General features: G+C 39.2%; 2 protein-coding genes across 3 annotated transcripts in view; one reads left to right on the top strand and one right to left on the bottom strand.

Annotated features, from left to right (window-relative positions):
- Positions 1–6,241: 6,241 nt before the first annotated feature.
- The window catches only part of qin, a 153,058-nt gene continuing 146,380 nt past the window's right edge, over positions 6,242–12,919 (top strand). The window contains exons 1-5 of one of the 2 annotated variants that reach the window (XM_012361731.2): positions 6,242–6,632; positions 7,851–8,141; positions 8,222–8,304; positions 8,391–8,594; positions 8,829–8,909. In XM_012361731.2, the coding sequence (XP_012217154.1) occupies positions 6,515–6,632; positions 7,851–8,141; positions 8,222–8,304; positions 8,391–8,594; positions 8,829–8,909 (777 nt within the window). In that variant the 5' untranslated portion in view covers positions 6,242–6,514. The remainder of the gene's footprint in view (positions 6,633–7,850; positions 8,142–8,221; positions 8,305–8,390; positions 8,595–8,828; positions 8,910–12,919) is intronic. The other variant, XM_067347212.1, reaches the window with a different exon arrangement.
- Positions 9,037–12,919, bottom strand: part of LOC105668994 (uncharacterized) — a 37,212-nt gene continuing 33,329 nt past the window's right edge. The window contains exons 2-3 of the mRNA XM_012361732.2: positions 10,541–12,051; positions 9,037–10,308 (exon numbers count right to left, since the gene is read on the bottom strand). Of these exons, the coding sequence (XP_012217155.1) occupies positions 9,973–10,308; positions 10,541–12,051 (1,847 nt within the window). The 3' untranslated portion in view covers positions 9,037–9,972. The remainder of the gene's footprint in view (positions 10,309–10,540; positions 12,052–12,919) is intronic.

Genomic DNA, 12,919 nt, shown 5'->3' with positions numbered 1-12,919 from the left:
TCTCTTTATAAATTTCCGCGGCAAACAATAATGTATAGTACTTCAAGAATTTTAAAAGATCTTTAAAGGGTACAAAATTAAAAGTCACATTGCAGAAATAAAAATATAACAAGCGTTACAGGATTCATTTCGATTGTACGATCTGCTTTTTTTTCCTGTGCATTTTAAATTCACACTCGTTTTAAGCGCAATAAACACGTAAAAGATATAGTTGGATGTATATAAAACACCTGTCATACAAAAGGTTCTCCATTTTCTTCGTTTTTACAATTCTTTGATTCGCACATTGGTTGAATAGAAAAATACACGCACGACACATTGATTGTTTCGATAATATCAGCCACTAATGTGAGAATATACAACGTGGTCATGTGTGTGTGCGAGAGAGAGAGAAAAAGAGAGAGAGAGAGAGAGAGAGAGAGAGAGAGAGAGAGAGAGAGAGAGAGAGATCATAACAACAAGTTCGACTGGGATCGCCGGCTCGGAAAAACAGCGTGGCAAGTAGTCGGCACGTTCAGAATTCCGCAGGAATTCCCGGAGTCTCTTCCCCAATGGGTAATAACGAGGATTCGGCCTCGTTTATCACCACTTGTAGCTCCATCCCTGACCTGACCACCCGCGCGCCCATCCCCCCCCTCCCCGCCACCCCCTACTCAACACCCTCGGAGCTCATGCGCGCGAAAGGGATGTATTCAACGTTACGGCGTCTGTCTCGCTCTTGAACCACCCCGCCACGACACGTGTACGCCACCCGCACCCCCGCCGGCCCCTTATTTTCAGCCGGTTCCGACCGACGCCCGCCGCCTACCCCGGAAACGCTCACAGCTCGGTTATAGCGAGCCGAGGGACGGGTTTAGATATAGTGGGGTAGGTTACCGTGTGCGAACCGCGCGCGTGTGTGCAAGCGCACGTGTGTGACCTCACGACGACGAGAGGAACATCTGCCGCATACGTTGAGTGCTTGTCGCTTAAATGAGCCGAGAGTTCGGTCTGACCGATATCGTTGCCCTTTAAGAGCGTAAGATTGATAGATTCAAAGCTCCCGAACAAAACAATATTTAACGATAAGATTCTACAGCGTTTCTGGATACAGTGGGCTTCTATAACGCGTATTTATAACTAGATTCTCACGTGCCATCTGCAAGATAGCATTTTATTAAGATGGTTTCTTGGCTGAAGAATCTCTGCGTTTTGATGGCTACTGTCCATTAAACTCTCTCTCTCTCTCTCTCTCTCTCTCTCTCTCTCTCTCTCTCTCTCTCTCTCTCTTGGTCACTATTTAACTTGTGAATTATCACACATCTCTGCCAATATTTTGGCGTGTTAACACGAAATAATCTCCAAACGCGAAATTATAGATATACTCTGGCTGTCAGCTCGATAAAGTTGTATAGATTTAATCTGTCTTCCCCGATGAAAGCTGCTACTTATTGTTAGTCGCGGTGCACATAGATATAATGTTCGCCATACGGTCGCAGCATCCGGAGTTGCAAGTTTCTTGCCGGTTAGCTATTTGTGCTGAAAAGGAGGACGGCAAGGCCAGGGATTGCGCAAAACCGTTCGTCGGCAGGATCTAGCGGCCGCCGTTCCTCTCTCGCTCTTTCGCCTCGGAGGAGTCTGGAGACCGCTCGCCAAAAACGAATCCCGTACATAACGTGCAACTCGAGCGATTCCGTCGTTCGAAACGCCGCGTACAAAATGCAACGGCCCTTCCTCGCGCTTTACCGCATGAATTTAAAGCGCGCTCCCGCACGGTCGTCGCTATCGGAACGCCGAGGTAATATTCAAGCGCGGTAAATATTGCATGGCGGAAAGTGCACGATGTGAATTAACGTCAACCGCACGCTGGTTGTTCTTTCTTTTAATTATTAAAGATATTTCGCGACTGCGCCCGCGGCGTTTTTGCATGAAAAATAAAGGTGAAAGAGCGCGTATTAAAAAAAAAAAAAAAGAGTCGCGCGGTCTACATGGTGGATTACTCGTCTCTCTCTCCCGGTTTTCGATTCGTGTCCAAGCGTGCCGAGGTTTAAATGCGTTTTAAAATTTCACAGCGAAGGTGTGTAAACAGTCCATAATGTCTCAAACGATTCTAGACATCGCCTTTTATCTCCCGGTCCTCTTGTTATTCTGCTCGCTCGCCCGCTCGTCGCGGCCGTTCGCTCGTCCATTCGTTATTTCGTGAATAAATAATCGAGCGAGCGTGCGCGCGAAAGACTGATGAAAATTTCAATCGATGGCTTTTCACCCGTCCACTACTTCAAAATTATTCATTGATCGTCCGCTCTAACCTGCGTCCCCTCTCCTCCGATCTTTTCCGCGTCACGATACTCCCGACAATGATGCTTCCAACAGAAGAAATCCCTCTCTATTGTTTAAACGTGTTACAAAAAAAAGAGTCATACAATTCTAGACGAGGAAACGTCGATGAAGGCTTTATTCGGTTCCTTGAATATTGAAAAAGGTCTTAAATCTCTTGGTTCCTTGATTTCTCGACGCAGTTCTTTTCGAAATATTGTACAATAATTTTTGAAGAATAAAATACAACACAATATATGCAAACTTACGATACAATAAACATTCCAGTTGTTGAAGAATAATTTTCCTTCACAATTTAATTTACTTACGTGTGCATCGGGAAATGACAAATCTAGCAGGCGCTTATTCGAGAGAGTGTGCGAGAGAAAGCCCAGTGAAAGCAAGATAAGGACAGAAGAGAACGGGGGAGAGAGCCGACTGCGAATTTCCATCGTGTCACGTAGCACCTAATCTAGGTCAACGGAATTGAATTTAGAACCCAGCCAGTTACCGTAGTTATACACCGTTCTGTAGGTTCAGCGCCGCCTCTTTGTCGCGCAACGTTTCCGGGTTCACGGCGAGAAAGATGCGGTCTGTCTTGGATCTGCTAGGTCGCGGTTGGACCAGAAAACGAGAGAATTTCCCGCTTTAAATTAACTGTATAATTGTTTACGCGGAAAAGCGTAATACGTGTGACCCAGCCATGCGTGATAGTGGATACATGTCCACGAATATCCGTTGAGTCCAAGGATAAATAGCACACTAATACTACTACCATTAATACTGTCTTATTGTTACCGTAATACTTTGTTTACTATTGCTCTGATATTATACGAAACAATCTTGTATAACAGCCGTTATTATATTATTATAAATAAATCATAAAACACACAATATTAAATAATGCTGAAGATTAAATAAAATTTGATGTTTTTGTCGTATTTTTGGATTAAATCTCAATATTATTACGTATATTTATAATTATTATATTTTTCTAAAAAAAAAAACAAGCAAAACACAGTTACACGGCATCTTATCTTACACTCCTATCTTTATTTTTAGACTTATCCGAAACTAAATTTATACTAAATTCTGCAGACCTTATAACCATAAAATCGAACGGTCTACAGCAGAAAGAGAGTAGAACGAGACTAATACCGCTAATATCTCGCCGATGTAGTGGTACGTAACGGGACTTAAGAGCTGATACGCCCTTTATCTTCGAAGCGAGTAAACGAGCAAGCGAGCGAGCGAGCGAGCGCGAGAATCATCTTCACGACGGAGCTAGCATCTTGCTTGTCTCGCTTCCGTTCGTTTCCTTATGAGAACTCGACACACACACACACACACACACACACAGTGTAAAATCGCGATCCTTCTCGCTCTCTTTCCCTCCCTCTTTTTCTCTTTATCGCCTCTCTCCTTTCCGCTCGTAACATTCCCGCATACGCAAAGACGTATACAATGTACGCGCGTCCGACGTACACTTCCTCGTTCCCCCGTGCGATGATAGCGCAGGCCGAGCCGAGCTCGACACATCTTCCTTCTTCGCGCATTTACAGAGCAGAGAATTCCGGGAGCGTAACGCTCTCCACGTCGGCAGCCCGGGCAGGAAATAATAGTCGAGTGATAGAGTCGAGCGCAGGGAATTTTTATGGCTAAATCGATGTTGCACGCGCGGCGCGGGTCGCGGCTCGCGAGAGCGATAAAGAACGTCGCGTTATAAGGAGCGAGTAGTAGAAGACGGAGAATGAGAGAGAGAGAAAGAGAGAGTCTTCTAGGGAGGAGGAAGGAGAGAGAGAAACAGTGAGACAAGAGGAGCAAAGGGCGCTAGAAATCTGGGGCGGGGATAGATCCGGGCTTTTGCGCTCTTCACGCGACCTTGAATGCCAGCCAGCCTAGACCTTGCCTTTGCTCTTTCACTCGCTCACTCGCTCACTCGCCTGTTCGTTCGTTCGCTTACTCCTAGTCCAGAAAGGCCATGCGGCTGTTGTTTTAAACAACACAGCTCGAGATGGAACCTCTCGCTTGCTTGCGATCGCGGCCTTCGCCGTCTCGCTCTTCCGCGTTTCGATTACGTAAAGAGATCGCAGCAGAACGGTGCAGGCCTTCGTTTACTGGCGTTCAAAGGACACCAGGCTGGATCTGTGTTCTTCACTATCCATAATTATCAAAGCGCAGATTATACGAATGGTAAAACGGCACCAACTAGCGAGCGGAATGCACACATTGTCTCTTTGCATTACTTTATGACGAAACAAATCTCTATAGAGTACCGCGCCCGTAAGATTTATTTCAGATATTGTTTCATAAATGACGATTCGATAACAATTTTTTAGTATTTTATGATAATTCGCACCTGCTTTCAAAGATAGATCTTGTCCGGAGAAAATTGATTCGCTAGCAATAGCCGTTGATCGTAAATTCAATCTAAAAGTTTCTTCAGAATTGCGAAACGGAACACGCCTTGAAGGCAGCGAAAGCGACTGAAGTTCGCGCGGAATGCGCCAATAACGTGAAATCGATCAATAACGGTGAGATGCAATCAATAGGTAAAAAATCGAGTATTTGGTCACTGCGATATTAATGACGCAAAAATTCATACATACATTCTGCGGTTTTTAGAGTGCGAAATGTCTTGACTGCACATTTCTATCCGGCATACCGACGTTAATTTCGATCGACACGCGGCAAAAGCGCAACGTTGCGTGGCAGAGAGTTGAGGCCGAACCGATATCGCGGAAGAAGAAGAAGAAGAAGAAGAAGGCGGAAAGCATCCCGGCGCGACTTCGCGAATCTGCTGTTCGCTGGAGCGATTGCCCGACGGGTGGGATCATAACGGACCTCCAGGCCGCCGACCGGGCCGCGCCTAGACCAGGCGGATATAGCCGACATAGTGCATAGCTCGCTCTTTATCTATCTACCTACCTATCTTTTTACATTTTTGGCAAAGTCACGCAACACCCACGGCAACAGTGGCGACTGAATCGCAGCGGCATCTGTGTGCCCGGACTATCGTGTAGTTCAGTCGCACGATTGTCTTCCGACACGGTATGTATGCGTTCGCTTGGTTCGCGCGAAACGAAGTGAATTGCTTCAATCGCTCGCCAGGCAGCAGCAGTCGTCTTGATTGTCGAAACTCTATTGGAATCGGAAACTGATCCGCCAGGTTATTTCAAAATGATTGAGAGAATGAATCATAGAAAAGATATATAGGAGATGAGGTCCTACAACTAGCATAAAAGAAACGAACTATTTTACAAAAATGTGAATAATCTCTCACAATCAGCCAAATCGGATTTGAAATGTATATTATATAAATTTTTATTATTACGAGTAAGTATGTTAATTACTTCTGCTTACGTATATACTGTATGCAAATCGACCAATCATAGCCGAGCATTCTTGAAAATTTTTATTTCAGCTTATTGTTTTCTATTTCACTGCCTACACTATTTTATATTCTATGATATCACAAAGTAGTTATGAATGTATCAAAGTAAAAATCTGATTTCGAAATTCAGGTATTTATAATCTAGATTTTTATAATTAATCGCGATAAGTGCAGAATTAAACTTATAGAATTTCTTATAATTCTTATCGATCGACCGACATAGTGATTGTTTATTTTATACGCACTAATGAAATTGCTAAATGATATCTTGCTAAAAATATTGAGGCGAATAGCGAGGTAAAAGTATAGAGGTAAATTTAATTTGTGCAGCTCTCTTTGAATTTTAAAGATAAAAACAACAGATTAAAAATATATTTCTATTTTCACCAAATAAACATCTAAAATATATATGCGCGATAAATAATAATGGAAGTCTAAAGATTCACTTCATGATTATTTATTGTAATTTTTAAATTTATAATATTCTTAATATAAAACCATAAAGAATATGTACTATCGTTTAATTGTTGATTGCAGATTGGCTCTAGTAATGATCCGCTAAAATTAAAAAATTCTCTCTCTCTAGTTGAGCGAAGTATATATATATATATATATAAAAGAATCGATTAGCCCAAAGATACATGGGGTTATGTTGGCAAGTGCTCTCAAGGATGGATAGTGGCGTTAGTTGTCAGTTTAAACGTGTTTGAATGTGTCGCTTCTTTATTATTGCCTGAGTGTATAAGATGAATAATTCGCCGAACATTCTGAGATCGTGGTGGTAAATCACTAACAGTCTAAAGGATAAGTAAACACATTGGGACAATGCCGCGCAGCAGTAAAACGATGATGAACAACAGCAAATTGCCATGCTACAGTGTACCGAGTACAAAACTAAAGAATGTGATATGTGTCGCTTGCAAAAACATGTTTCGTATACCAGGTAATTCATAAGCACAGCTTTTTATAACAATGATATCGTATGCATGAATATTCGCTGCTATCACACACACCGGCATCAATTAAAATATTGACATTACACTAAAAGTATTCATCACATCAGTATAATATGATCAAATTATTCTTTTATCAATATGTATAAACGTGACCGGACATATAAAAAACTCGACAGTATTTTATTCGAAAATATACTGTAAACAAAGAACGGTCGCAAAAGAGAGGTTAGGATTCCTAACCCGGCCGGTTGTAGATGAATAAAGTATACTGCATCATTGTGATATATATTTAAGTATAAATGATAATGAATCGATATGTTTATGTGACAACCTTATATAGATCATCGCAAATACATGTGCTGTATAAAATTTTTTATTAGCTGCAGTATATTGTACTTTCTATGCTGAAAACAAAATTAATGTACAATAAAATGTTGAAAAAAATAGGAAAAGTACAAGAAATAGTAGAGTAGATTTACATTTATAGACTGTTTAGATGCAGCATTCATGTATCTTTTTGTCACTCATATACAGCTTATAAATTTTATGAAGAGATGCTAGTAATTCACTTATTTTTATATCTTTTGAACTTATTCAACATTTTTTATGTTTCAATATAAACTGTGTCTTGCAGGATATATAGGGATTATTTGTGCAAATAATGAAATTTTGACTGAAATAAATATATAATCTTTATTACGTCAGCTATTGCCAAGAAGAGAATTGACTGAAATAAATATTACACAGAATATTTGGAAAATTTTATATTTTATAATTTTTATCTTAGCTTATATCTTAATAAACTAAAATTTTTTAAATCTTTCTTTTCTACTTTTAATAAGATACACTGTAGAGTTACTACTTTTGACTTTTCACTGCAGTGATATTAAATTATAAAGTGAGAAATGAAAGCTCTTCATTGTATATATTAAAATGAATTAATTTTCTCATATTCTACTATTTGCATTTGTTAAATTGATAAAATATATTGAAACATGCCACATTATAACCTTTTATTTGTTTTCTCACTCTAAATTAGTTGTAAAACTGTATAAAATTTTTATTTTGCACATGAATCATTAGAATAAAAGTGAAGATTGAGGAAAGGAATAGATGATGTGCTTAATCTTAATGAATTAAAACGAGAGAAATTCTATTGTAAATAACTTATTAGATCAAAATAGATTTTATTAAAATTGTTACAGATATATTGAATCTAAATGGCTTAATACTAAAAGGACATAACATACCTCTGTTATTGGACTGCGGACATCCAATATGTAATAAATGTATCCAAACTGCGAAACTTGTAAATTGTCCTGATTGTAATGAAGCCATAGTTAACCATGATAACAATCAGAAATCCTTGTTTCCATTGAATTTGTATACACTGGGTCGTATTGTTTCTTCTTATCATAATCTGTTAGAAAATGAAGATGAAGAGTTTCAATTCTGTCATAAATTATCTGCACAGATGCGTAATATAATAAAACAAGGTTAGAAAACCAGCACATTGTTAGACGAAATACATTGATTTTTGTAAATGAAATAAAGACTTAATGTTTAATGCTTTTAGGATGTTGCTACGAATGTGGAAACAAAGTCAATGTGAAATGTATTCAATGTACGGCTCTCTATTGCCATTACTGCTACGCAAAAGTAAATTAATATTTTATACAGAAATGTTTATAACTTAGTGAATTGTATTTATAATATGTTATATGCTTCTGTTCTTTATTTTGTAGATTCATGGAAGGGCATTACAAAATCACATACAAATTCCAATATTTGATGGTGATCCCAATAGTCCAGCTGCCATGTTAAATAGCTGTTCACCCACATGTACTGAAACATTAAGCTATTTTTGTAATAACTGTAACGTGGCATCTTGTTCAACTTGCATTTTACGCTTCCACAAAGTGCATAAATTTGTGCCTTTATCAGAAAAGGTTAGTAGCATTAGATTATGATTCACACTGAACGCAATGTCGATTAATCTATAGAATTTTTATAATTACATAAAGTATTTTACAAACATCTATCTTTACGAGATATCTAATTATTAACAACGTTATGTGCAGATATTGAATTTTTATAATGTATGTTTGAGTTTTTGTTTCATGTAAGAAAAATTGATTACCACATTACCACAAGAAACTTATATTGATGGGTATTATTTACAGAATGAGACTCTGTTACCCGAGTTCAACGAGGTCTGCAAGCACATTGAAGATACTCTGCTGCGAGTTGCCCAGACAAGTGAGGTAAGTGTGTATTCCTATTAAACATTTTTACTGGCGAGGAACTTATTTGTTGCAATTACACCACAAAGTGGATATATTGGGAAATGATAAATAAATAAATTTATTAACATTATTAACAAAATATTAAGTACATATAGAAAAAATAACGCATTTAGCGATATCTAGTTTGAATATATCGCATGATCTTTTAACGATTTTTAATGAAATATCAGCAAATTATTCTGGTTATATTGTCGCACATATATAATAGTATTTTAAATGTAAAAAAACATTAAATATTTTATCAGTATGCATATTTCACATAACGTTTGAAATAGAATGGTTATTTACGAACAAATGGCGAAACTTAGTCGATTTTTCTACGATTTGAGCACAAGGTATGAGTGATAATATTAATTATATTTCTCAGCGCATAGTACTTTTATAAATATTATTTCTGTTATTTTCGGTTTGATGTATAAAAGTTGCGCAGTTTGACATTGCACATAGTTATGGAAATATTGAATTTAGCATCATAAATAACTATCATTGCAGATGACAAATGCTTATTTTTTGTTGAATATCCTAAATCCCGCACTAAGGATTCTATGACTTAAAGACTCATTATTAGTGGGACTAAGGCATTTATAAGATTAATAAGTGCTTGTCATATGCATCAAAAGTTATATATAATTTAACCAGACTATATCTAAACGATTTTGTCAAATAAACAGAAAAAGATAATGCTCTGTGAAGTGGACGAGCATTTTTGGTTATAAATAGTATATAATAGGCATATATATGACTAGAGAGAGTACAAAAAATACTAAACATCATCAGCCATTTTATACCCGTAAATAGACCGTGATATAATCTAACTTATACTTATTTGATCTTCTCTATCGTTGAATCACGTATTACTCTATCATATACATATTGCACTTTCCCGAGATTGCAAAGTTTTTTGCATATTGCATCTTACAACCCACGATAGATTCTTGCTGTTTATATAATGGCAACGAATCACTTATAGCATATTTTACGTTATGACTAAGTTTCTTAACACAACGCTTTAATTATACTTTTATTCTTCATCGTCCTCCGTTTGAGACTTGCCCTTGTGCTTGTCTTTTCCCTCTTGCTGTTTCTTCAGTTTTTTTTCCTTAAGTTTTGCCTCCATCTCTTTAAATTTGAGTTCTAAGTATCGATCCACTTCCGGGCCGGTAAAATCCTCGGGAAACTTTGGCATAATCGGCAAGATGTATTTGTACAGCCGTTCGTTTAACACGTATAGCTGAGTAGTCGTTTCGCACTTTACATTGAACCACCAATCGCAGGTCAATGCTATCTGACTAAATATCGTGCCGTTTGGACATAAGAACGACGATTTGCCACCATTGAGATCGCAATAATGCCATACCTGAGAATGAAATTATCGTTATCGATTAAAAAATCTTTTTTTTTTTTTTTGGATAATACAAAATTATGTGCATTAGAACGTATGTTTTATATCAGTTTGTATAAGAAAAGAATGAAGAATCATGAAGAAAAGAAACACCAAACTTATTGTTCCACTAGATTGCTTTCAGAACGCGGGAAAATTCACAAAAATTTAAAAAATATATAAACTATAATATTTTCGTTATACTCACTTGGCATCTAGTCGCTGGATCGCCGAAGAATCCTTTGTATCTTTGATTTTTGCAACTAAAATCGGTTTCCGGTATAATCGCATACGCCGGATAGTCCACGTTAGGTTTCCCGCGCGTAGCACCGTATTTTAAGGACGATTGCGGCGTTTTTGTGTCCGGGTGCGTAAGCTCGTTCGGTGCAACGTATTCGTGACTTATGGATGCCTCGGTAGAAATGGGCAAGGTATATCGTTCGTCGTGTAGGATGTCGTCGCTAAGATCCTCCGTGATCTGGTAGGAGTGTCCAGTGGCTTTGTCAGGTATGGAGGTTGGTCTAAATTCTTGCTTGGGGCTGTTCGAGATGTCCTGAATGTAGGGAATGTAATACTCCACTTTTTCATTTTTCACTTGGTTTGCATTGTAATCCGATTGTAACGGTACTTTGATTTGAATATTGTCATGCGTCGCTTTGTGTCGTTCAGGATCATCGGTGAATATTAAAGGGTTTGGCGTCGCCTGGAATCTCGTCTCGGTGACTACTTTCGGCTGCGTATACGTTTTCGGTTTGTAGCCGTCGTAACCGGCTAATCTGGACGGCGGCACCGACGGCAACCTTTGCGACTGCGGAAAGTCCTCCTGTCGCGAATTGTGCAGAATGTTGAGGATCTCCACGAGCATTTTTATGCTGCTGTCAATGTTATCTTTGTTCAGCATTTCCGGCAGTCGTTCGGATAGCTGAAAGCTCTCAATTATATTGTTCAGATTTACATTTGGCTTTCGATAGATCTGCGAGATGGTGGACTGTTTCACCGACTGGTGTTGCACATTCGGCGACGGAATGTATCTTAGACCCGAGAATTCTTTATTAGAGTAGTTAACGACGGCGTTTGGCGGTCTCGCCGCGTAATCCTGATCGTAATCGTCCTGCGGGTTGCCAGCCAACGGCTTTTTGATCAAATGCTGCTCCCTCATGAATGTGGAAGGTCGCAGCGGTCTCGAACCGGCGAAGAATCGATTTTCCTTATGCAGGATTTGACTGGGAGCCGTGGTGATCTCGGGATAGATTTTTTGCTCCCGATAGAGCTCGTAGGGTGGTGCGGAATAGTCGGCGTAATTGATCTTGGTGTTATATTTGATCGGTGTGAAATATTCATTGTCGCCGCCGATGTTTTTAGGATCATATTGCACGGATGGAATGAACTTCTTGTCCTGGCCGGGCGAATTGATTCGGTGTTTGCCGTTACCTCGCCTCGGTGCGCCACTGAGCCGGATCAAAGTGTGCTGCTGCGGCGCGGGTTTCTGCAGCAGAACGCCCGATAGTTCACCCGCGTAGTTTTGTGACAACGCAGTCTGAGTGGACAAGTAGTTGTTGGCCACGTAGAGATTCATGTAGGGTATCAATCTGCGATATCTCTCCTTGAATGTCGTCAGATTCATGCTCGTTAGTAGCTCTTCCCCATTGTCTTCCAACGTAGCGCCGCTCTCGTTTGTCTCTGCCGGCTCCGATACTCCGAAACTTTGCGTCAAAAGAACTGCAATCGGAAAGAATTGATTTTATTGTCACTGTTATTTTACAATGTACTAGGAATAATTTTGTAAAATGAATGTGCCTAGTATACAGGACCGTGCAAAGAGGGGGGAGGGGGGGTGCACAGCATGCACCGCACCAGAGGCCTCGAAGTTTCACTTAAATATATCTATTTTTTATTGTTTTTATCTAAATTAATCTCTATCCAATTTAATTTGCACGTGCAAATGATGTTCATTTATATTTATAAATTATAAATTTATATATGTTGTATATATTTACATTTTACAGAACTGTTTGTTTTGTACAATTTGATTAAATTCTACTTTTTTTTTAAATGTACACGTTTATAAATAAATTTAATTTTAATTATACTGTTTTGTTATATTTTCTAAATCTCTTAAAGCTTTTTTAGTACGAAATTTATGAACAAGTAGGAGGGGGGCATCTTTACCTTTGCACTAGGGCCCCAAAAACTCTTTGCACGACCCTGCTAGTATACACGCGATACTAGATTTTTATCGAAAAAAGATATGGTGCTAATTAATTAGGACCATTCAAAATTAGATCCGCGATTACGAATTCTCGAGATTTTTATCTTGCGGTCGCAGTTGCATGAGGAGAGGAAGAGGCGCGGAAGAATGCGAGGAGAGAATGATAACGCGATATGTCTGAAACGTTCCGTACGGTCGACAAAGACGAATCGTGGGTAGATGGAACGGCACGATGGTTGAAGGTTGAGTCGAGGATAGGGTTTGCGGCGGAGTGGATTGGTACGTTTTTAGTGACTGCACCGCCCGAACGTGCCAGCGCAAACATACCCTTTGCCACACGCACGCAGCCTTTATTCCTGCTATCTCGCTGCACGTACA

This window comes from Linepithema humile, chromosome 1 (assembly GCF_040581485.1).
Source record: "Linepithema humile isolate Giens D197 chromosome 1, Lhum_UNIL_v1.0, whole genome shotgun sequence".
In the NCBI taxonomy this organism is placed as follows: Eukaryota; Metazoa; Arthropoda; class Insecta; order Hymenoptera; family Formicidae; genus Linepithema; species Linepithema humile.
The sequence above is the reverse complement of the archived record's forward strand: the minus strand, read 5'-3'. Positions and strand labels throughout refer to the sequence as shown.